The sequence below is a fragment of the Andrena cerasifolii genome, chromosome 7, assembly GCF_050908995.1.
Source record: "Andrena cerasifolii isolate SP2316 chromosome 7, iyAndCera1_principal, whole genome shotgun sequence".
Lineage (NCBI taxonomy): Eukaryota > Metazoa > Arthropoda > Insecta > Hymenoptera > Andrenidae > Andrena > Andrena cerasifolii.
Genome location: NC_135124.1, coordinates 11,253,704 through 11,278,472, shown reverse-complemented (window position 1 = coordinate 11,278,472; position 24,769 = coordinate 11,253,704). Strand labels below are relative to the sequence as shown.

General features: G+C 50.0%; 2 protein-coding genes across 3 annotated transcripts in view; both read right to left on the bottom strand.

The window, feature by feature from the left end:
* Nucleotides 1-4,616, bottom strand: part of Neto (Neuropilin and tolloid-like) — a 77,782-nt gene extending 73,166 nt beyond the window's left edge. Inside the window, exons 1-2 of the mRNA XM_076816866.1 lie at nucleotides 4,238-4,616; nucleotides 2,081-2,477 (exon numbers count right to left, since the gene is read on the bottom strand). Coding sequence (XP_076672981.1) covers nucleotides 2,081-2,225 — 145 coding nt within the window. The 5' untranslated portion in view covers nucleotides 2,226-2,477; nucleotides 4,238-4,616. The remainder of the gene's footprint in view (nucleotides 1-2,080; nucleotides 2,478-4,237) is intronic.
* Nucleotides 4,617-7,724: 3,108 nt separating this feature from the next.
* On the bottom strand, nucleotides 7,725-24,769 carry Ndg (Nidogen). Of its 2 annotated transcripts, XM_076815969.1 has the most exons (21): nucleotides 24,488-24,769; nucleotides 16,232-16,510; nucleotides 15,921-16,126; nucleotides 15,752-15,843; nucleotides 15,527-15,673; nucleotides 14,408-14,641; nucleotides 13,672-14,197; nucleotides 13,344-13,510; nucleotides 13,022-13,150; nucleotides 12,849-12,947; nucleotides 12,073-12,240; nucleotides 11,420-11,557; nucleotides 10,885-11,010; nucleotides 10,667-10,789; nucleotides 10,079-10,422; nucleotides 9,428-9,761; nucleotides 9,068-9,296; nucleotides 8,749-8,924; nucleotides 8,530-8,638; nucleotides 8,227-8,345; nucleotides 7,725-8,084 (listed from the first exon to the last, which is right to left on the bottom strand). In XM_076815969.1, the coding sequence occupies exons 1-21, from the start codon at nucleotides 24,698-24,700 to the stop codon at nucleotides 7,957-7,959; spliced, it is 4,086 nt and encodes a 1,361-aa protein (XP_076672084.1). In that variant the 5' UTR covers nucleotides 24,701-24,769; the 3' UTR covers nucleotides 7,725-7,956. The 2 variants fall into 2 exon arrangements, with proteins under 2 accessions (XP_076672084.1, XP_076672085.1); XM_076815970.1 differs by lacking the exon at nucleotides 11,420-11,557 and having other exon boundaries at nucleotides 24,488-24,766.

Sequence of the window (24,769 nt, the reverse complement as noted above, 5' to 3'; positions counted from 1 at the left end):
GCCCCCATTGTCCCAGAGAGGACAGGAATCCGCGTCATTAAAAGCTCCCGGTAGTTTACACTTTGCTTCACCGGGGACAATGCAAATTGTTCCAGTCTGAGTCGGCCTGAAAGCGCAATCGAGCACCCTGACAGGGGACAATGTAATTGATCGCGCGAAACGTCTCGATTATACGCGCAGCTTGACAAGCCCACCCCCCGCGTTCACGAGTGAAATTGATTGGCGGGGATTTTTGTCAACGCACCGGGGGGGCCCCGATCGATATATCGGGATTCCGAATTGACAGAAATCAGAAGCGGCAGGGGCCACCATTGACAGGGTCGGCAATTAGCTCGATTTGACAAACATCCTGATGGAAATTCCGATTACCAGCGTTGTCGATCGATAAGCCAGTCAATTAAAGTCGCGAAAATCCCTTTGTCCCGCGCGGCTGAACAACCGTCCGATTGAAATTGAAATAGGATTAGACCCCGTGTCACGAAAAATGCGAGGAAAGGTCGAAAAATCAAAGGGACTTTCCATGGAATTTATACCTATCCCCTTTCGAGATAGTGCACAGTAGTTCGAGTATACTACATGCTAGCTGGACAAAATTATTTCTTCCGGGTATTGGGTTTATATGGGGTTCAAACTGTTAGAAACAAACCTGATTCGTATCACAGTTTATTATTTCATTAAAAATATCAATAACATAAAAATATGACTAATTCAATAAAGGAAAAAGAACAAAACGACAGTATTGTACTTTAACTATAATTATCAGTTTTAACGTTATGTTTGTTCCTGTAATTTCTGAGTTTTCTGTGGAATTTTAAAAAAATTTCGAGCCACAGTTGACTCACCTAAAATGACTATTAAAACAGTGTTTACTATATATTCCACGTCGTTCCACGCAACAAGGGCTGAATGTACGTAAAGTAGAGACTTTCTAGTTTTTTTTAATCATTTGATCGATCTGCAAAAATTTGCAAAACTATATTTTGTGAATTGTTTTCGAGTGCGACGCTCGGCAGGAGAGATAGCACAGTTGTTATATTTCAGTAATGTAAAGTAATTAACAAGAAATTAATAGTTATAAGGCACACTTATAGTTATAGATATTCTATAATAATAATAATAATAATAATACGTCTTTATTGCCCCAACAAATTATGCTATATTAGCACACATTTGGTCTTTTTTGTTCCCTTTTGTGGCGTAATACGTATAGAGTCTGAAATATAACAGCTGTGCTATCTCTCCTGCCGAGCGTCACACTCGAAAACAATTCACAAATCATAATTTTGCAAATTTTTGCAGACCGATCATGTGAAAACTCAGAAATTACAGGAATAATCATAATGTTATAACTGATAATAATTATAGTTAAAGCACAATACCTACTGTCATTTTGTTCTTTTTCCTTTATTGAATTATTCAGATTTTTATTTTATTGATATGTTTAGTGAAATAATAAACTGTGATACGAATCAGGTTTGTTTCTAACAATTTGAAACCCATACAAACCCAATACCGCGAAAAAATAATTTTGTCCAGCTAGCATGTAGCATACTCGAACCACTGTGCAGCGGAGCAAAGGTTAATTGACTTTTCTAAGGAGAATCCGACGATTCTATAGAACAAGAGTTCGTATATCTCGAGGATAAAATGGATTTGAAGTAGGTACTTCAACAAACTTTCCCTGGGAGGTAAATCAACAGCGGAGCTTCTACCTTCGATGGTCGATGGCGATAAATCTATTACTTGAAACGCGACGGTGACAGCGTTACAAATAGCTACTGCAGACTTTCGCCAGGTGGGAAAAACGGGATCCCGTCAATGTCGCAAAGCTCTGTAACAAGAAACGACGGAAGCCTCTCCGCTTCTCCACTTTCTCTAGCCGCGTGCGTAACAGGTAGCAGTGGCACGTTCCCCGTGCACCGCGGAAAAGGCCTCGTAGTAGCGGGCGTTTAAGGACCGAGCATGACCGTCAAGGGTAGAAGCTCTGTTTCCTCCAAATACGTGGGCCGGAAGCTGAGTCTCGGGCCGGCTCTGGCGTCCACCTAAATTTAGAATATGGACACACGGGCGTTCCACTCACCGAGTACGAGCAGCAGCAGAACTTGTTGCGGGAGCCGAGCCACCATTGTAGGCTCCTCCTCTCGCACATTTATGAATTGAAATCGGCCGATCCCGCCGTGCACCGATTCTACTCTCACGATCACAGCCGCCCCTTGCAACAACATTCATTTAACGTTCCTCCCAGCTTCCACGGACGCGTGTCTCCTCCTGTCGCTTGCTCCTTGTTGCTTCTGTCACCGCACACCCGCGCACAGACACACGCATGTACAAGCGAATCGCGCCACGGTGGAGTGGCCGGTACTCTTCCGAGCTCTTGACCTTAGTTATCCCTATCACTCGTCATTCACTCGCGAAACACTCTCCCACGGATGATAATCGCCTGGGAGTTTAATTCAGCGCGCGACCAAGTGTGCCGTCTGAAATAGGTGTCGACAGATTTTCCGTACAAATTGTCTGGGACAAAGGCACGCGAAATTAATCGCGAGCATCTGCACACCACGGGGATGTTGCGCCTCCGCGAATCTCTCGACGACGATTCGATCGGACCAGTATCGTCCGCCCCCGCGTTTCGACCCGGCTAGTCCGTTATCTGAACGTGACGAATATTTTCGCGGGGCCGCGATATCTCGCGGGCGACGCGAACAGAGGGAGGAAGAATGGGGTGGAATGATTTACGAGTAAGGTACGCGGGGCCGTGCTCGATGAAAGCGCGTAAACAAAACAGCGAGAGGGATACAGTGTGACGGGATAGGAGGCAGAATTTTATGGGGCAGTATGAGAGAATCCAAGTATATCGCCGATGTCATTGACGATCGAATATTGAACACTCCTCGCGGCGGGTGCGAGGGAAATTGTTAAAGCACCGGGTTAAATTGAAAACCGATAAGCCTGTTCTTTTCACGGGTTATCTCTTCACCGCCATCGCACCGCGGGTCTCTGAAAGGTGGTTCGTTCTTTAGGAGCAATTAGCTTCGTTAATCGATTTGGGGAGATTCACTGCTCGTATTTTTTCCCCAGCTGGCGGCGCGGCTCTCGAGGGCTTTCGTAACGGAATCGATTACAATTGCGTTGTGACGCTTGGTTACCCGTTCAACGAAACACTTGATCAGACACTCTTCTTTGTCGAGCCCGTCGCGCGATTGTTCGCTATCCGTTAATTGCTGGCGACAGACCGAGTGATACGTCCTCTCCGATTGGACTGTTGAGGAAACCACGAGCCCCAGAGGGTACTTTATCGCGTTACACGTAAACTATTTACCCTGGCCGTTAATCTTTTCCCCAGCGCCGAAACAAAAACGCTCGTTTAACTGTCGGCGTCGACAGCGGGCGCAAAAATCCACACTGCATTTCTGGCCGCGGGGGGTATCAACTTTTCATACGCTTGTTTTTCCCTTAGCACCTTGAGTATACATGACGCCGACTGTTTTCCCGCGATTTTAAGAGTTGACTCGACTCACTGTGCTCTAAGATTCTCTTTCTTCGCGACCTTAGATCCGCAGCGATGCTTTGGACACGTAAAGTAACGTCCACGGTGCCTTTGAGGGACGTAGATCTTTGCACGAGGGAGACGGAGAAGGTAAATCTTCAGAGGCGGGTCTTCCTCTCCTTTAATATACCATTAATAGACTCAATCCTTGCGTGAATTAACGTAATTCGAATTAGATCCCTTTGCCAATCAGTGACCGAACATTTCACTTTTCACGTGGGCGTTATTCCTCCGCGAACTCTCCTTCATCCATCATGAAAGCGGGAGAGAATCCACCCCAACCCCGCGAGTAAGTCACTTCTCATAAAACGCGGCTCGACAGTGTGGCTAAAAGCATCCTATGAGCTCGCAATGCTAATGCAATAACGGTGAATTAAAACGGTTGAAAATCCCCGAATGGAACAGCGAGAAAGCACCACTCAGAGGGAATAGGAAAAAAGGCGAGGATAATCTGGTCGCGCGCATTTATCACCCCCCGCCGAAACCGGGCACGGGCACCCCTTCAAATTATCTTATCAAAATCGTCCCCCCAAAAAGCTATAGCGATCTCTCGAGGCCGCTTGGCCGGCTGCCGAGATTTTTCGCGGATATTTTTGTCGCGGTCGTGCATCGGTCCCTGCTCCGACCGAGTCGATCGAATAAAATGTTACACGGAGGCCTAACATCCGCGACGTAACGAGATCGATCTACCGTGTTTATCGGCCGTCGAAACGTCGTAAACCGCTCGTAAACGAATACGATCGACGGGTAAGTGGAAACTCGGAGTCGTTGGTCGAGCACACTCCGGAATTATCGTTTGCACAGCCACAATGAGATCACACGAGGGCCACTCTTGCATCTCTGTTTCTCGCGGACGAGTTGACACGTGGCGCGTTCGCGACCGGCGGGTTGAAAAATACGCGCCTCTCCTTTCCAGAGGGTAGGAAGGAATCACCATCAACGACGCGTCGCACGCGGAGTCTCGCCGCCGACTGACTAGCGCGGCTCCTCTTCGCTCGCCCCTCCTGCGACCGATCAGAGAGCACGCGGAGTAGAAGCGCCGGTACGCTCTGCCGCGAGCTTTGCGCGGACCGCCGCGAAACAAGCGCTCCGCTCGACTGCTCCTCTCCACTCGCGGCACCCTCTCCGCGGCCTGACTCGTTACTTTGCCCCCCGACTTCTAGCCGCCCTCCCTCCCGCCGATGCTTATTCACCCTGCCCTATCTCCACGGGGGTGCACCGTGCAGGCACATTATCGCCCGTGTACTAACGTCCGGTGGCCAGTGTGCGTCTGGTAATTGCGTTGTCCGATAATTGTCGCGTAATTGTTGTACCGCGCGAGTGGCCAACCTCGTTTCTTATTTCCCGTCGGCACGGAACTCGGCCGGATAGCGGGGATGTAATTTCATTTGCTGGAAGGACCGTTCCAGTGGCGTTCATCGCGAGCAGCTCGTTTCGAGAAATTTCCACCGCGGGAAATAAGCTTTGCTGCGTCGTGGGGAGGATCAAGTGTCTTGGTCGAAGTTGAGGATGCTCTGTAATTTGTGGTACAGCTTCGGAACCTGATATGGGCCAGTAGCATATGATCGAACCACCCATGAAATACATATCTCCAAGCAACCCTCGTATCCCTCGTGAACACGTAACAAGAGTTACTCTGAGACGAACAAACAGCGTTCGCGAACTGCAATCGAGATTTCGCAAATATTCGTCGTGTACAGAGGGCGACGGGCGCGGCAGAACGTTAACGAGAAGCCCCCGGGGTATTTGTCGACGACACCGTTGGGAGCGGGTACGTTTTCGGCTGTGTCTACCGAAAAAGGCTGTTGCACACCACTTGTCTTTCTTACGCGGGCCGTACACCTCATCCGATATATTATCCGTGTTTGCATTTCAGCTATCAAAGGCGGCGCCACCTGAGAGCCGGCGCGAAATGTTTCATAAAGTAATTAAACTTGGAATGCTATTGAATCCGTGAATTCTACGAGCGCCCGTATAACGCCGAGCGCTCGTTTCGCCCGTGACCGCGAGCGTTTATGAACGAATGCATTTCTGATGCCGAGGGATAATTAAATGAACACGGCAGCGCGCACGTATTGCATCAGCGAAGATTGGAATCCACACGCGGTATTTAGATATCGATGCAGCTAAACGGATGCGCACGGGTATCAAGAGTGTTTCCCTTGATTATTGGATTTACGAGGTCCACACATTTCGGCGCACCGACCATCTGCAATCACGGTAGCATGCACTCGCGTGCAATCCTAAAGCAGATCGGTCCACAAAGCGCGAGTAATGGGGGATGAAAAGCGATCGCTAACTCTCGATTTCACTCGATCTCGTCCCGGCGCGAGTTTCAAGGCGGTGAAATGAAAAAGATACTCGGCCGGGAAAAGAGGGAACGAGGGCATTTACTCCGGCCGGGGCAAGAAAGTCGGAATTCATCCGTTGAAAGGACAGGGTGTAAGCGGCTGATCGAGCACCCGTCGCTGGCAGACGTCTAACCGACATTTCCCAATCCGCGTGGCCATTCACCGTGCCCCGATCGACAAAAGCGGCCGGCTCTTTTGCAAATTGCGCGTCGGCCGCCGTTTGTTTCTGTGGCGGGGTAGAAACGCATCGTCCGAGAGCGGATGCCCAGCGTGAAGCATCACCGGCGCGATGGTTTTCTTCAATTTCCTCGAGACTAGCATTACAAGCGCACTTTGATATTGCACGAATACCGTTCTCACCGCGGACGCGCTGCTTTGCGAACCCCTCGGCGTTCACCCTGCTCTTCCTGCTTCAACTTTTCCTATTCCGAGGCACCATCGACTGGCTTCCGCGTTGCTTTTGATTGCGCTTCTGACTACACTCGCCAGGAACGACGCCTCGTTACGCCAATCAACGTTTACGGGCGTGCACGGTGGAAATTAGACACTCGCGTGCATGAATCCTTTGATAAAGTGTAAATCGATTTGTCCGCGATGGCGCTACGAGGGGGGGGGGGGAGTGGTGAGGCACATGTTTTGTAAAGTAGTTCATCGTTTTTCGATATTGGCTTCCACGACGTATTTGTTTTCCGAATAACTCCTCCAGCTCGTCTTGTTTGTTTCTCTGTCAAATATTTGATCCGCGTAAAGCTAACGATATTAAGAGTAGACAGTGGAAGAGGGCGAGCACTTTATCCCCGGATCGCTTCGAGTCGATCAGCGGCAGGGAAAAGGAGGAAAGGACCGTGTAATTTCCTGGGGAAAACGAGGGGACGACACTTGCGCCGTGCTTCCCTCCCATTCGCGGAATCTCTTCGTGGCCGTTAAGCAACTGCGGAAGACTCCTCGGAGACGCATCGCCCCGAAGATTCTTGTCTCTCCATGGTTGAGGAAAAAGCTGCGGAGCATCCAGGCTTGATACCCTTTGTCGGTTTCTCGGTTCGTCGTCTTATCTTCCTGCACGAGGGTTCCGCTGTCGGGGCCACAGCGACCCGCCCCGTTTTAGCGGTCAGCCAATTAAACGCGACGCATTCAAAGGGATCGGGGGCAAGGAAAATTTAATTGTCTTGTCGTGAATTGTCCGACGATGGACTCTTTGCGGCTCGATGCGGATGGCACTTTTCAACCGTGGCCCTCTTTCCTTCCAACTCCTCTTCCGCCTTCCCCTTCTCCGCCGTTCCTTCTTTCCCCGTTAGTCATCGTGGAAAGATAATTGATCGTAGACAAGAGGGAGATTGTATTTTTATGCCGCGGCTGGGTAGCCGTGTTATTCTTATTAGGCTGGTAAGTAGTCGCTTATTAACGTAATATAAAGACGGGAGAATGAAATGGGCGGTCGTTACGCCGGTAATGAACACAGTAATTGGCTTCCCCTTTCGAGCCGAGGTTTCGTGGAAGTTTATTTCACCCCGCTGGAACAAAGAGACTACCCTCTCGAAAGCGGAACCCCTCGTTCGTTATCGCCACTATGCCGCGACAATTTCGTTGCGCTCGCGCGAAAGCATTGACGAAGCGTTGCTTTAAACTCTCGTAATCGGTCGCGGGACAAAGCTCCGCCGTCCCTTCTTCGTCTTCTTCTTTGTCTCGCTCTATCTCGACCAGACGGCGAGCACAATTCCCTTGTCGTCCAAGGACGACGCCACTTTACGCGCAATTTCCACGTGCTCCATCAAGGAAAAGTCAATCAGGCTGCTTTCCGCGCGAACGCTCAGACGACGCAGCGGAGATTATTTTCTTGGAGTTTTATTAAATAACGCGTTGGCGGGCCGCGACGCCATACAGCCAGCTCCACGCCGCGGTCCACCGTATTAGAATACAAAAGGTGTGTTACTCGAAAACTGTCGACGACAAACTAATCATACAGAGAATAGCAATATAATTTACACGCGATCTAACGAGTGAACCTTGGCAGGGACCCGGTGTCGCCTCCTTCTCCATTTCGACGGCGATCTACGACGGCTAATGGGAATCTGTGCAAGGCCCTGTCGCGTCGTCCGCGCACGCACACGTCCTGCCGCCCTGGCCGTCCGGCAGGCACAGTTGGTCCTTGCTACACCTTCCGTTCTCGTACTGACAGACGTTCGACACTGCAACGAGCAGACAAATGGCGAATTATTCGGTAACGTCGAGTTACTGGCGTCCCTCGGTAGCATAGACACTTTTTACCGGCGGGGGTGATCAGTTTCGCGTGGGAGGACACGTCGAACGGTGACGTAAAACTTGATTTACCTCTTGGGCAGGACTCAGGAACGACGACTATTCCGTATAATTTACGGCTTCCTCCCGGTGGAACCGATATGGCCGGCTTCCTGTCCCCGCTGCTCTTCATGGCAACCTCGATTTTGTGGCTGCGCCGGTAAATAATGGATGATTTAAAATATCTCGCAACTGTGCGCGCTTTGTTCTATCCTACCGCGATCTCAATTGTCTCCCGTTTAAAATTCACCTCGGTCTCTACCCTAATACTACTCTAATATTCGCGCGTAACGTTTCTCGTTGCAGGACAGTGGGGTATATCTCTGTAGGACTTACGTCTTCCAATCGGTCCAGTAATAGTGCTGCTGCGAGATGGCCAGGCCGAACGGGTAAGTAAGCTCGTTGGCTACCACGTTAATTTCCCTGCTATCGATCTCCATGCAGCCTGCAATTATTGCCGAAAGAGGAACGACGGGGTAGGATTATCGAGTTCGGGGCGCGATCATCGGGGTGGCCTCTCGGCAGAGAAATTTCACAGGAGATGTCTGTATTTACTTATCGTAAACGTCCCGGCGTCCGCCCAGCACAGCTCATCCGTTGCCCAATCGATACTTAATGAATTCGGTAACTTCACGTAATCCCCTTGGAGGAAGATTGCACGCCCGGTGCCGTCCTCGTTGGCCCACTCCAATTTTGGCGAAGTGCGGCTCCAATCGGACCAGAATATCTTCCTAAAATGACCAAATATTTCCAGTGCCTCGTTCCCATTATATACACATGCATCATTCTTCAAACCTCCGCTGCTGTCGATCCCCAGGAACATATCCTTACACCAGGGGAAAGATACTCCGGGCTCGGCCCGAGAATTACTTACCCTCGGTACGGGTGAACAGCGATCCCTCTAGGATTGCCCAGTCCGTCGGAAACGAGCACCTTACGCTTCTTCGTCTCGAGATTGGCGACCTCCACTGTGGTCCTGCCCGAATCGGTCCAGAAAATATTTCTCGAAACCCAATCGACCGTCAGCCCCTCGGGGCTGCTAACATCCGGCAGGAACGTTCCAGCCGTCGATCCGTTGTACGTTAACTCGATTATTCGATTACCTGCAAAATAAATTCCGTCTAGACAGAGCACTCAGACTGGCCGCGCTCCTCAGGATATTTCCTCGATGACCCTCGCCCGAAATTCCTTCGCGATACTTGATTATCCATTTAAAGAAAATAGAAGTAGTTACCAGTGATGTCGCTGGAATAAGCCTTCCCATTCATGCAGTCGATGTCGATTCCAATCGCCATTTGCATGTCGAAATAAATAGGGCTGCCTGGGTTCGCGAGTGTCGGCGCGAGCGGTATCCTTAACGTGGCCATTCCTTGGTTCACCAGGAGGAAGTTTGAGTCGTGTTTCGGTCGCGGCTTGCAATTGGCCCCGTCGCCGGTGTATCCTTCGTTGCATACACAAGCGAACTGATTGTCTCCAGCTGGCACGCATGTAGCGTCTGGCGAGCAAAGGTTCGGGTCGTGTCTGCAGGACGATTGAGGCAGACACGTGAACCCATCACCGTAAAAGCCCTGAAAGTAACAGGATTTACCCGGCATTACCCTCGGAATCGTGCGATCGTTCCCGTGCAACCTGTGCACGCAAACTGTTTCTACACAGCTCGTAAGTAACCTCTAAACGTTTAGCTTCGGCACTACAGATCGCTATCTATTCGAGTATCTGTAATTCGTACTAACTGTCCTTTACTACCGCCCGTCTGACAAAGCGTCGAGTGTTTCTACTGCGTCGCTCCGCGGCTGACCACCGAGCGCTCTATACTACTTTCACCTGCCCCCAATCGATCTACATTCTCCGTCTGAATGGGCCCGCACGGCTAAGGGAAACGTACCGGTTGGCAGATGCACGCGAAGTTCACGGACGTCTGATTGTACCCGCAGACAGCGTTCCTGCCACAGTTATGCAGGACGTTGCAGCCAATGTGATCCTCGACGCATTGGCGGATCCCGTCGCCGTTGTACCCTTCGATGCAGACGCATTTGTAGCCACCTTCCCCGGCCGACACGCATTGTGCGTTCACGTGGCACTGAGAGGGATTCGTCGAGCAATCAGACACCACGCAGCGATCGTCCACCATGCTGTATCCAGAGTTGCATGTGCACGCGTAACGCGAGCTGCTGGGATTATACGAGCACCGCTCGTTCTCCAAGCAGTCCGTCGGACCGCTACACTCGTCTGCACCCCCATAAACAGACATTGTAACGCCAGCATCGAACACCGTCACGCGACAAATCAGTTCAGAAATTCAGGGACGCGGGGATGATCATGCGATTACGGTGATCGCTATTGCGGAAGCGACGATCCTCTTACGAGCATGAATTCAACGAGCAGGGTGAATAAAAAGCTAATGGTTCTCAGATCGAAAGCACTATTGTGCAGAGTGGAGGGAAATAGAGAAAGAAGTAGAAGGTGATATGACCGATAGGACTGCAAGTGGTTCCATCCCCCTCGTATCCTGGATTGCAGACGCACTTAGCCAGCGGCTCCTCGTGTTGGCAGGACGCGTTTGGGTCGCAGATGTCCACCTCCAAGCAGGACACCTCTGTGCCAGAACAACAATCCTTGTTCATTTTGTGCGCGGCACGAACAGTGGCATTCGTGCAGGGAGATCGACGGGCAAGATGCTGATAGACGTACCTGTTTTCGTGCACTCCATACCGTCCCCCTCGTAGCCGGCGTTGCAGCGGCACTCGTAGTCGCTTGTACTCGGCACGTAGATGCACTGGGCGTAGGGATGACACCTGTTCACCACGTTGCACGATACTGGACACAAGTGCGCATAATTATGATAATGCTCGGCCACTGGGCCGTTTCACGTCCGAAATTAATGACGCGGCCTCGCCAATCAGTCACACCGATCGAATTTAAAAACCTTCGCGTCTTCGATTAGATGCACCACGTTGCATCCTAGCGCTTTAGGTAGCAGAAGTTTGGTAGAGTGATTTATTGAGGACACTTATATTGGTTTTAAAGTATGCGAATGTTTAAAGGTCTCTTGTAGTTCTATCTGCAAAGTGTGGAATCGCAGCGTGAGTAAGTAAATTCGATCGTGGCGAGAGAAAGGATAAATTACGACGTCATGAAAGTAATTAAAGTTTGCATGAAGCGTAGCGGTTCGCGGCGCAAACTGTTAATTGGCCGAATTAGCGGAAGCGAAGCAAGGTGCCCGTACAGTGAACTCCTGATGGACCCATCGTTTCGTGGTTGTATCCAGGCTGAGGCACGCAAATCTCCTCCAAATGGTCGTAATCGTATCCCCATGGACATATGCAGTAGTCTTCGACGCATTCCGGGACTGGACGTGCCGATACTAGAACGCACGATGCAAACCGTTCGTCGCTAGTGGTTAGTGATCGTAGTTATTCGGACGTGACGTAATTCTAATCGGTTCGTGTCGCGGCTACATGCTATCTCCACGTGCTCGAATTATCTATCACGTGCGATTAGTCGTCATGCACGGATTTCAATCCTTTCAAGACTCAATGGGATCTAAGAACTATTGAACTCTGGAATGACAGCGCTTTCAAACTTTCAAGCTCTCCTAAATATAATAACTTTGGAGCTGAACTCTGTCCTTAAACGATTGAAATTCTTATAAAAGGACGAACGGTACAACAAGCCCAAAATTCCAACAAATTTTCGAACTCTCGGTCTTTGCGAAATCTGTGTCACGCGAGTCGAGGCTCTTTTCGTCTATCGATGATAGCAAGAATGGCAAATTGGTCCCCGATAAATAAATCGGATCGATTCGAATAAAACCCAGGTTCAAGAATTCATCAACGGCCGGCAGACTGGCCTCGAAAAAGTATTTGCCTTCGTACTTACAATCTCGATCGTAGTTGACGGTCCTGTTCCCCTCTTCTTGCGGCACGCATTCGTTGCCCCGATATTCCCAGCCGCCGGGGCACCAGCAGATCTCTTCCAAGCATTGCGGTTTCGGCGGTTCGTTCGTTGTGGTCACGTTCGATTCCGGATCACACGTGTAACCATCCCCTGGAATCGATTGGCGATCATTGGAAGCGGAAGCTGATTACGAAAACAGACGAGCAAGACCACGGATTTGCTCGCGAACCGAACGAAAACCGCGCGAAGGGGGGTCTCCTTGCGCTATCGCGGGCATTGCGCCCGCCAGGATCGTTCTACTCCATTGTAATTCAATTGGAACGCGGGGCATGTGCACACGATGCTCGCGCAAAGTCGCTTTCTAACTTTGCACCGCGGGGCGAAAACCTAGCACGGCACCGCGGAACTTGTTACTTATTAGTTCGTCGCCCTTAACGATATTAAGCGTGAGACTGCGAGGAAAGTTTAATTGTTTTCGCTCGCTTGAACCGTCGATAGATTGAAGCGACGGAACAGATGCGACCAGCGCGTAATGTACAACAGCGGCAGGATTCACTTTCAATTATTACTTGCTTCTATGTAACTCGGCCGTAAAAGGATATCCTGTCGTACTACGAAGTCGAATCTTTGGAACTCCAATTCTACATCCCTTACAATATTTCATCATGTTTTTAAGTACTATACAAAGTCCAAGGTGTAAAGCACTCGTAAACTGAGATTAGACGCAAAGTACCATTATTATCGTATAAATGAATTACCAAGGAAGCCTGGTAAGCAGACGCATTCGTGTTTCTGTTTATCCCCGTCGAAACTGCAGAAGCCACTGGGTGAGCAGATATCCTCGACATCACAGGAACCTGCGAAGAATCCCATGGTAATAGAGAGAGCTCCCCCAGGAAATAGTCACTCGAAAATCGAAGGATTTCCTTACCATGCTGCACAGGATAGCAGCCCCGCTCGGTGTCCTCGAAACCTGGCATGCACACGCAGTCGGGTGCACCTTCGATCATCACGCACTGTTCGTAATTACCACACCGCGTATTCTCGCACGATGGAAGCCCTAAATTGTCAACAGAAGGTGCAAGAGTTACTGGCAAAGCGTAAAGCAGAGTATTTTCCTCGCCAGGATACGTGAGCATCGATTTTCCTTCTAGTCAAGCAGTGACTCGACGTTGGTAAGGGGTTATCAAACTATGGTAACTTCTTCGACGGTGTTTTTTTTGTATAGAAAACTCGCTGACAAGCGAACTTACTCTCGCAACTGCGACCATCTCCCGAGAAACCAGGTCTGCATTGGCAGGTGTGGCTCCCTTCTTGATTGATGCACTGTGCGTCCGGGGAGCACATGTGATTGCCGGCGGTGCATTCGTTCACGTCCACGCAGATCGCGCTGCCATCTTCTTCGTACAGGTATTGATACCTGCTCGATAAAGAGGAAGAAGTGAATTTGAATCGTCCTTGTGCAATTGAGGCAAAGGAAGCCACAGAGGGTGGTTCTTCGAGTATAAAAAGCGGTGATGAAAAATAGGGGATTATCAGAAATAGTAATTGGGACTTGGATGAAGGAGCGAAGAGCCTCACCCAGGATTGCAGACACATTTGAAGCTGTCTCCATCGACAACGCAGCTGCTGTGATCGGTGCAAGCCTCCCTGCCCTGAATGCAGGGGTCTTCTTCCTCCAGAGGGGCGACCTTCGTGTTGACGGCGAAACGTATGATACCTTCGGTAGCCTCGTAAGTGGTCACGCCCCTGAAAAACTTGAGTCTCGTGGTGTCGTCCTCCGGATTGACGGTGAGGTACAGGCACTCGTTATAGACGATCGTCTCGTCTTGCGTGAAGTTCAGCTGCTGCTCCTCGCCCTCTACGTTCAGCTTGCAAATTCTGTCGCTCTGTGCACGTATCACGCCGGCTTGCGCTCTGGTATAAAGTTCGTCGTAGTCGCCGTAGTCGACCCGGGTGTCCCTCGTCAACTGCGGCAACGTACCTTTGATCTCCGCCTCCATCTTCAGCTGCCCGAAGACGTCCAGGCCGAGGTAATTGCTGCGTATCGTCACTTTGTCCCCCGTAGAGGGGAACGAAAGCTCTGCCGTGTGATTGAACAAGCCTCCTGCAAGCACGCGCATTTAGTCGGGTTACGAAATCATTGTCAACTATAGTCTGGTCTTGAGGGTTCTGTTCAGACGATACTAGGCGCTTCGAATTTCTTTTTTTTCGAGATTCTAGGATTTTGTGACTATGCTTGACCATTTAGCGCCCGATACCAGAGATCAATGAAAAGTCGGAAGGAAGTTGTACAGGTAGTAACAGTCGCCAGTACCTGTCAGCTCATATCCGTTCTTCGTCTCGCCCACGGGTTTAGCAAACAGCCAGCCAATCACACCGCCCAGGTTGCCAAGCAGCTGGAAACTGGCGCCAATTTCCGCAGGTATCCTCGACAAAGCTGTGTATGTTCTTCCGTCTTTCGTCTGCACGTAACACTGCATGTCCCTCGACGGGAACTCCACGTCGTTGATCGTCCCAGACACGCGCCCAATCACGCGAAGCGGCACATCTATGAGTTTTTACACATTATAGTCTAGGGTTTGTCGGTTTTTAAAAACCGGGTTTACAAACCGTTTTTTTTTTATAAATTTGTAAAATTCGAAAACCGGTTTTTAAATTTATAAAACTGGTTTTATGCACTAGAATTAATATGTAAAAATGAATTAATTATTTAATTGTAAAGCATATTGTAGTAGGTAACAGTTTGCTGTAAAACTAATCTTCATGAATTCATATTTTCGGAAGAAAAATACTAAATGAAATTAAGATTCATAATTTATATTTTGTACGGATTTTAGTTATTTTAATTTTTTTTTATTTACTTGGTTTTATGTAGATAGAGTATATTTTATTTAGTTATATTTTTGAAATTCCACAAACATTACAAAAACTGAAAATTTTTAAAATAAGTACAAATATTTATTTTCCATTTTAATAATAATTTTTGCGAAAATTCGAAAACCGGTTTAACCGATTTTTTTAAACTAGTGGAAATGGAAAATCAGTTTCTGTACAAACCCTACTAAAGTCCCTCTAAAAATCTTCCATCCCGACGACTCAAGTGTTCGAGCGAGGTTCAAGGGACGACGCGAGCTTTTCCCGCGAATTTCATCGTTTACGAGGTCGCCGAAGAAGCAAGTCAGACCGTCGCCTCGTGATCTACGAATAGATCAGACAGAACGCGGGTGGAATCGTCCGTCATATTCGCGACACTGTGCACGAGACAGTTAAAACCGCGCGAGCCCCGAGGGAGGTCCCTTGAAGTTAGATTTTTATGTCCCATAGCCACATCAAAGGGACCCCGCTTTTGGGTAATCAAAGGATTCTTAAATCTGTCTACTGCGTCGTGAGCTACTTAAATCCCTAAGGAACCACGGCGGGCAGCGACTCTCACCATTTGGTTGACAGGATTTCCCATTGCCAAAGTACCCCAGCTTGCAGTCGCAGCAGAATCCAACGTCGTAATCGACGCAGGTAGCTTTGCTGTGGCAAATCGTCGCCCCCGTGCTGCAGCTGGCAGTCTGACTCGTGGTGCTGGTGTCTGATCGATAAGAAAAAATCACGATGGTGGAACAGAATTCCTCAGAACCTTAATCAACTCATGAAGATAGAAGATTACCCTGAACATTGTCTGGTAGTTGCACGTCCTGGTCATCGGGGATCGGTCCAACGTGGAACAGCCATTCTCCTGGCCTGTTCACGTTCGACCACCTGAAAGATACGCACACACGCGCGTTACGAATCCCGTCGCGTAAAGGAAGACAAATAAGGCTGTTCCCCCGACTCACTTGTCGACGTTCTGGATCTGATCCGTCCCGGAACCCTTCAGCGTGTACATTCTTCCTTCGCTCATAAATCCTGCCTGCGCCTTGGCGTCTGGGAGGCCGCTGGGGTGCGACTCACCTTGAATCCACTGTATGCCATTCTCCGGGTACAGCAGCTCCACGTAGGAATGCGTGCCATTCGAGGAGATGGCCACTTGGTACGTGTTCATCTACGAGAATTCGAGCAGCGCCGACAGCAACGGGAAGATTAATCGACTTCCAATCACGATTCTTCTTCCTCCACCGCGCAAGGGTCTGACGTCTGTTCTGCCTACCTTGTCGCTCCTCTCGTTGTAGTAACCAACATCCAGCCAGGTGGCGAGGAACACGTGGGTCGGGACGAAGTCCATCGCGTCCTTGAAGGCGTTTCGGACCATACCGCCGGCTCTAGCGAGGACTTCAGGCGCGTCTGTTTCACCGTAGTACACCCTTCCCGATCCCCTGGTGTCGACGTGGGTGTAGAGCGGCGCGATAACGGGATCATCCAGCGGGAACGCGATATTGAAGAACCTCTGCATCGCCCTGGCGAAAGAGAGGATGCCGTTCCCGTTTACCTGCAACGATAGGGAAAAGATAACCCTGTCTGTCCGCCGCTCCTTGGCGCAGAAGTAAGCAAAGAAGTGGAGAGTAGGATCCCAGGGACATGCGGAAAGCCTCCGTAATTAAAATTCCCATTACTCGAACGGGAGACGCGGAGACTTGGAAGCCAGGAGGCTTTAAGCCTGTGGAAACTTTCATTAGCCGTTCGATGTAATCTAGAGATAAAAATTCAGCGACAGTCTTTAAGTAAACTCCAGCCCGATAGCCTGCAGGCCGAGAGCTCTGGGAACTTCAAGGGTGTCCACAACGCGATCCAGCTCGAACGTGGAAATTTGCATATCTAAGTTCTCCTCCAGCCCAATGGGGTGGGAATAGAGATGCTTCATGCTTCGGAAGAACTTTGGATTACGAAGTTATCCTTTTCCTAATGTTATCTGTTACCATCGTCGTAACGACTCGTTTAGCTCCTGCCTGAAAGGTTCGCGTAGACAGAGTATCGCAGCATCGTCCACGCGGTAAGCCGTGTCAACAGGTAAATCGTCAGCACGTGCCGCGAAATCCGTGGCTGACGTAACGAAGCGACTCGCGGGATACGCGTACGTTCGCCGCGGAGTCATTCACCCGACGACAGAGAGCAACAGCGTCGCTGAAGTATTGGAAAGGGCCAGGCCTCCAGGCCGCTCTGGTCTAGACACGTCGTTTCCTCAATTGGCTAAACTGAAAGGCGCGCGCTTTGCTCCACATTCGCCGCGTGAGCAGCAGCTGTCTCCTCTGCCCCGGAGAATGCCTCCTCGTCATTAACGGGACGAAATTAAAACTCCAGCGAGCGACTGTTTTCGCTTGCCGCGAATGCGCCGCGTCGGAGGTGCTGTCCGGACGGACCTAATTCGTTGCGCTATGTATTTTCGGCCCGGCGGAGAGTAGAGACGGGAATTGAAGTCGCGCTAACGAAGCGTCTCAGGAGCAATCTCTCTGTAGACGTTCACGGCGCGCTTTAATGTTCTTAAGGGATTCTTTAATGGGCCGCTTGTAACGTTGATTAAAACAATTTTGCGCCGAGTGGAAATGGCGAGGGTCGAATTAATTGAAGAAAACTTTTAAAAATGAGAATGGAAGGTGTGTCTAGGGTTCGGTGTTGCCGATATCAGGTGTTGCGTACGGGAATGTTCGAAACTCGATTGCAGAACCGTAGGCGTACCTCGCAGGCCAGCTTGCCTTGGTGTGAGATCAATAAGAAGAGGACAGGTATATACTCGTGGATCATAAAACAATAAATTTCTACATTTTACATAAAAAAAATATATTAAAAAATGTTTATGTTAAACGATTTTATTAAAGATGCTCTAAAAACTAAAAGATAATTCTTTTCTTGTACTACAATTTTGATGGTGAAGTAGGGTAAAGTGGGGCTCAAACTCCGGTGGGTAAAAAGTCCCGAATTCGAAATCTCTACTCCTAAACAATGTATTCAGTTTCGCAGTATACTGTGCAAAAGCCGGGAAGAACGGAGGTGACCACAGAGTCGCTTGTCGCTCCTGGACGTTTGTGCGAATTACACGACGCCATCGTTATTTTATGTATCGCAAACCAAAAGAATTACGTCGTCTTTATTGTTTCATACGAAGTAAACCACGGTTTAAAAGCGCATCAGCCAAATACGTTAAGATTATATGTTCCTTTAGTAATGTGTGCGTGATATTGTTTATTGCTGAATGATAATATTTTCTAACTTATATATCGCAGAATCTATTGAGCTACCATTGGGGCAAAAAGTTCCTCAGACTGAAAACATGTATATTTTATTATTTGTTTTCATAATAAGATGGCCAAAGTATAAAGAAATGATGCCAAAGTCTTTAAATAGTGTTTTTGTTTTAGTTGAGCGATTTTTATAGTTTTTAGTTTAAAGAGGAACTTTGACTTATATTTATATTTTTTGTTAAATAAAATTGAAATTTGGATTTGTTATTTGCTGGGCCCAAAACTAGTCAGTGGTGGTAAGCTGTGCTTATTCGAGGTAAAGTCATTCTAACCCTCGAACAGCGGGTCTGGCAAAACTCAGCCTGGCGACCACACCCGACAGACCCAAACACTTTGGGACTACGCTCGGGTCGCGGCATCTGGCTTACATCAGCCTAGAGCCGTTACAAATTGGCCGCGATAAACTACCCTGAATTTATAGACGTGTCCAGCCGATGACAAGCCAAAACATCTGAAGATCAGGAGATTCTACTACCTCCTCGGGATATCTAGATTTTTATAATCGCATCTGCAAGGCCGCGATACCTATGCGGACGTTTGCGCGCGATCGCGTTGAACGAGGTGACAATGTGCGCGTGAACAGTTACGCAAAGACGGAAGCAGCGGTCCGTAGGCCCGGATAGCAACGATAATTGGCGAAGTTTAGCGCGACAACCGAATTCCGGCCTGGTTTCGGCCGTTCCCACGTCCCTGTTCCTAAACGCCGCTAATAGTGCATACGCCACTCGAACTTCGGCGTTGATTGTTCGACGCTGGTATTGTTTTCACGTGACGCTAATACCGCGGGCGCAGCGTCGCGTCGAACTCAACACCCGAGCCGCGTGTCGTTTAAACGGGCGACCTGGTCACGCGAATTGACACGAATTAGTTCTACAAAGCAATGATCCACCAACGCTGTTCACCACATCGTCGGATTCTTCTCGTCCCGCTTTAGGTGTCGACATCGTTGCCCCGCGGGACAAAGGACTCGATATTCGAATCTCGGGCGGGGCGATCGATCGTGCTCCTTTCTACCCTACAAATTTCGTGGCGCAGCCAGGCAAGAGTGGCCGACAGGAACTTTAATTATCCTTTGGATCCCGATCAATCCTCTACTCGACCAATTTCGCGCCACTTCCTAAGCAAAAAAGCGTCGAGCTCCCCGTAATTATTCCAATCGGCCAGCGCGCTCCTTTCTCCTTTTAATTCCAGGTCGATCGATAGCAATCGGCGCGGATTAGCCGCGTCCGATTAGACGATTTCCCAGCTGATAATTGCGAGCTTGCCAGCAAACCTGGATCACCGATAATCGCCGCCGGAGCGACGTCCAGGCCTCGGGGAGTGGTCATCGATTGCGCGTTCCCCGCGATTCCGCCGTCCGCCACGCTCGGGCGTTTTGACACTCGGCGAGTTTCGAGGCAGCGGTAGACTAAGACTCGCTCGCTATCTGTCGCGAGGCTATCGCGAGGGGTCGTAGGTCGTCTCTGAGCCGATGACACACACGCACACACGTAATCCCCTGTAATCGTGAACGCGGAGAAAACGGTGAAAATAGATAGCGGCCTAAGCTGGAAGTAGTACGTGGAATCCATTTTGCTCGCAGATTCCCATCCTCGCGTCACCGATTATCTCGCCGGGCCGATCGGAAAATAAAAGCCAGCGGGGGATCTGGGAACGATTATGCTTCCGCGAACAGATTTATTACGATTCGTCTCTTATTCGTCTGAATCCATCGAGCAGCGTTACAGTCGTTCATTAGCGAATCAGTTAGAATATTCTCTCTTAAGAATGATCGACAGTCGTACGATAGAGTGCCCGATTACTCGATTCACCCATGAGGGAAGAGGGTCTCGACGAGCCAGTCAAGGTAACTCGGCTCCCCTTCAATTCACGAAGAAATTAGAAGCGAGAGGAGATTGCGGTCGGACGCGAGAACCGCGAGTCCCCACGAAAGCCTCAATTACCCAAGCAACAACGGGTTGCCCGCGCGACTGCGTTAAATAGCAACTTTGCGCTCGTTTAAACTTGAAAACTCGATCATTTCACGGGACACTTTGCAGGGATAACGAGATTGCCCGTCCCTTTCGCGCGGAGCCGGTGGTGCCCGTTGAATTCTCCTCGCGGCGACCGTCAGGGCAACGCATCCTGGCCGACGACCACGGCGATCGCGCAGCAAGAGGTAAGGCGGGCGGCACGCGCTAACGCAATCGTGTAATCGGCCGCAATCATTCTGATGACTGCGAATCGTCGACGATAACCGACGGAATGGAGATGATTGTCGTGTAGGACGAGCTTCTAAGTAGATCGTCGCGGATATATCGCGCTGTACATCTGTGTCAATCAATTCGTCACGGAATCGGCCCGGGGTTTTGCATGGCAAACATCCGCGAGCCTCGTCTCGGTTTCGCCGCGCTCTCCAAGGGAATCGCGGCTAACGCTGCAACGCTTGCATCGCGTGCCGCCGAACGAGGAGGCCGCGAAGATGGTCCGCGTGGGCCGCGACGTTTCTTGCGTGCGATCCTTGGTCGCCTGTCGCAGCGCCGATTAAACGCTAATTGGCCGCACCTTATTTTTTGCTGCGTCCGATTTCGCGTCATCGAGTCAGTGGAACATTCTCTGGCGAGGAACAGCGAAGAATCATCCGTAATAATGCGAGACAATCCGATGGGAGGCGATTGCTTCGCACAATTCAGGGTTAGCCTTAGCTGCGCTTTATGCTACTTCTAATTGCAATTAGCTAAGTGGTATTTCTCTGCCCTTCGTGGTAGAGTGCTCCGTGCCTCCGTCGGCGGTGACGTCGCCAGCGATCCAGAGGAATCCGCTCGCGGAATTTCGCAACCTCCTCCCACAAGTCGCCCGTTAGCTAATGTGGGAAAGCGTCAAGGCTAATTGCCCGCGTTTACGCCGTAAATCGCCCGTCGCGTTAGCGTCCATCTTGATGTACACACGCGGATCCCAGTACGTTTCCGATATCGCTCGCCCGGCAGATGGTATCGCGCCGCGGAACCAACAGGTATCCGTGATTTTGCGCGGCTCCATTTCTGCGAACAGGCGGCCGCGCATTTGCCCGAGCTAATGGGCCTTCCTTCGGCGCTTCAAAATCCGTTCACGTATTTATCTATTTAATTATCCTAGCGTACATTGTTGCGCTGACAGTTTCGTGGTGCTTTATGGGCCTTGTCTGGCCGATTTATCGTGGGTCCTGGGCTCTTGCGCAATGGTGGCTCGTTACGGTTTTATCTGATGGTCGGGGGGAAGCTTAATTAAAGATGCGCTCCGTGGCCAGACGAAAAGCCGCGGCTGGGTGAAACGGATCGGTGGAAGCCGGTTGCGCGGGTCTCGTGCTATCACAATGCAATCTTGATGAATGAAGACAATCGAATACACGGATGCTCCGCGGGTATCTCTGGCATCGAGCCTCGATTCTCCAGTTCCAGACTCCCGCGATTATCCGTCATTAATCCCGCTCCCTTCCGGCCTAACTGCCTTCCGCGTTCGGTTCGTTCCACAGCGTCGATTCGGTAACGCGTGGCCGGGCGCGTCATCGATAATGCGTCGGTGATTCGGCTAAGGGCACTGAATCATCGACCGAGTCGATGAATGGGACGGTACGCTGCGGGAGCACGTGGTCGACGGTGAGCTTTACGCGGCTAAGAACCTGAGGCCCGCAAGCCTGACGTTTTCATTCATGGGTATTTGTCCATGACGTTGAGCTAGCCAATGTTTGAAAAACATTAGACGAGGGACGACGCGTGGAAAATACGTGGAGTGAATCAGTGGGGTTTGGAAGGTAAAGTCACTCGTACACTACTGTGCAAACTTATTGTATTGACGAGTAAGATGACGCCATGCAGGCGATGTGTACTACTAGAGTGATTGATGGGTATGCTGATTGTGAGTAATGGAAACAAATGGGGAATATTCTCGTAGGTCGAGAACACGTTGAAAGCGTATTTAGTTTCTGTAGAGGAAATGCATTGTACTAACTAAAGTATCCTCAACATTGTGGGTATACGATGCACTGGTATTCAAGGATTACTCATTAGGGTGGAACGATACTATGTAGGCGAAAATTTAAATATGAATTTTCAGTTGCCTGGGTGCGGGATAGTTGTCTTTTAATTAACCAAACACAACTGTAAAAGAAATTTGGAAAATATTCATATCTGCAGGTCCCTTTTTCTCCTAAAAATGATCATATAATCATATAATCATATATTAATATAATCATTTTTAGGAGAAAAAGCAACCCGCAGACATGAATATTTTTCCAAAATTTGTTTACAGTGGTGTTTGGTTAAACCAAAAGACAATTATTCCGCACCCAGGCCAACTGATAATTCAAATTTAAATTTTTCCGCTCCGCCCTATTACTCCCAACTTTCCCAGGAATGGGCTGAACCCAAGCCCTTCAAACATTAAAACGTCCCGGCGGCATTGCATACCCACTGTAACGGAATCAACACTAACCGCGTCAATGAAGAGTGCCTCGTTAAAAGAGCAAGTCCGGGGCGTAATTAGCTCGGCCTCGCCGCGCGTTTTCGCCGGGGAGGCGCGCATTTTACGCGTCGCACATAATGAAAACATGACGCTGGCCGGCATGAGATCATGCACCTTGCCTCGCACGGATCAATTAGAACGAAGATCCCTCCGGATACGAGAGACGGGCCGCGCAATCAACGTTCATTCACGCCGCTCCACGCTCACGGCGGTGAATCGGTTCGTGGAAAAGTGAGATCACCTCGTCCCGCAGGACTCCACTAATCTGTCCTCTGTTTGCGTACCGCGTGACTCAATGGCTTTTCACGATTAATCTCCCCCGTGGTCGGCTTCCCCGAACACTTCGACCGCCCTCGCGCGCGATAAACCGTGGAAATCTAATCTCCAGGGGGGACGATTTCTCTTCCAGCCATTTTTCCAGCGCGAGCCTATTTTCTTGAACCGTGAAACATTCCGCGAATCGCGAGACTCTTATCGCTGCTCTCTCCTTCCCGCGGCCGACCGGGCTAGCTTTCCACGTCTCGGCGAGACGTCGGGTGTGAAGCGGACTCGTGCGACGACCCAGCCGCGCAATTAAGCGATTGCAGCTCGGGCCGCGGCCGTTTGACCGTCATCGTGGACAATGAATTCGTGTCATGCCAGATGATGACGGCAGATTAGACCACGAGCCGAATTAAGGGGATGACCGAATGTCCCTGGCTTTTCTTGCTTCCGAGTGAATTAATATTAACGAAGGAATTACGGTGGCCGACGCCAACGTGGCTCCGTTTCCCTCGCTCCTTCAGCGCTCGAATCTTTTCCACCCGACTCGATCAGGGTGGAGCGCTCCGCGGCCGACTATTTGGTTTACGCTTCGCGCGAGGGACAGGACAGATGTTTTCTGTCACGCGACGCGCAACGGCCGGTTACGCTGTCTTAATTTAAAATGTTCAAATAAACGACTCTCGCCTTCCTGTTGGGCAATGACCGTCCTCTTCCCCACGACGTGTAAACAGCGGCACGCGCGCCACGTGTTTACACAGTTTCGCGCGCACGAAGGGTTCATCGACGCGGTAACATTCGAATTGCTTCCAGCGCGGCTCCTCCGCTCGGCCTCCCCGGTTTCGGCGAGTATTTCGGTGAACCACCGAAATGAAACGGGGCCGAATGCTGGTGGCCACCGTTGTCCGATGGAAATCCGTGTCCAGTGCGGATAAAAATAACGATTTTTTTCAGAGGAATCCGCGCGGCTTTCTATCGCGTTTTAAAATAGACGCGACCTCTTTGGGACCCTCTTATATCGTATCAGATATTCCGCGCACGTTGACGGCCATATCAGAATACAATTTCAAAGGAAGCTGCAATCCCTTAGACAAATAATCTGTCTGGTCAATTAAGAGAACTCGTCCGTAAAACGTTACAAGAACTTCTGAGAAGCCCTAACCCAGACTTCCACCTTAAATCTTCCACGCCAGTGGTGTGATTTCACCGCTTAAATGAAGAAGTAAGTCGCAACCTAGTCGAGCACACTTTAGATGGAACCAGGCTTATGACATAAAACCTCTTCGATATCTACCCCTTTCTACTCTAACCACCCTTCGAAAAAATAATTACCATTCAGCGCCTGACGTTACAAGTATCATCGATACTCAACTACTTCTAACATTTTATGCCCCGTTCCATCCACGAGCCACTCTTCCAAGCCACGACCTCCCTTCGCTAGCTGCCAGTGGGACAGTAGCCAAAGGTCAACGAAACTCGGCTCTACTCACGAATATGGCGTTGTAGATTTTGTCATAGAAGGTGATCGGTGTCCTCAGGTTCGTCTCGGCGGAGAGGAGCAATCCGTTGACATCCGTCTGCAAGGTGCCCGCACCGGGTACCGCGTACGGGTAGAGGTCGTTCTTGGATATGGCCCCGGCGAAGGGTGCGAGCATGGCCACGGCGGCCAGCCACAGTACGCTGAAACGCGCGCGACGAGTCATTCTCTCGGACTGCCTTAACGCTACTGCCGATCGGCACGGACGCGGCGAGTCTTCTTGCCGCCCCCCAAA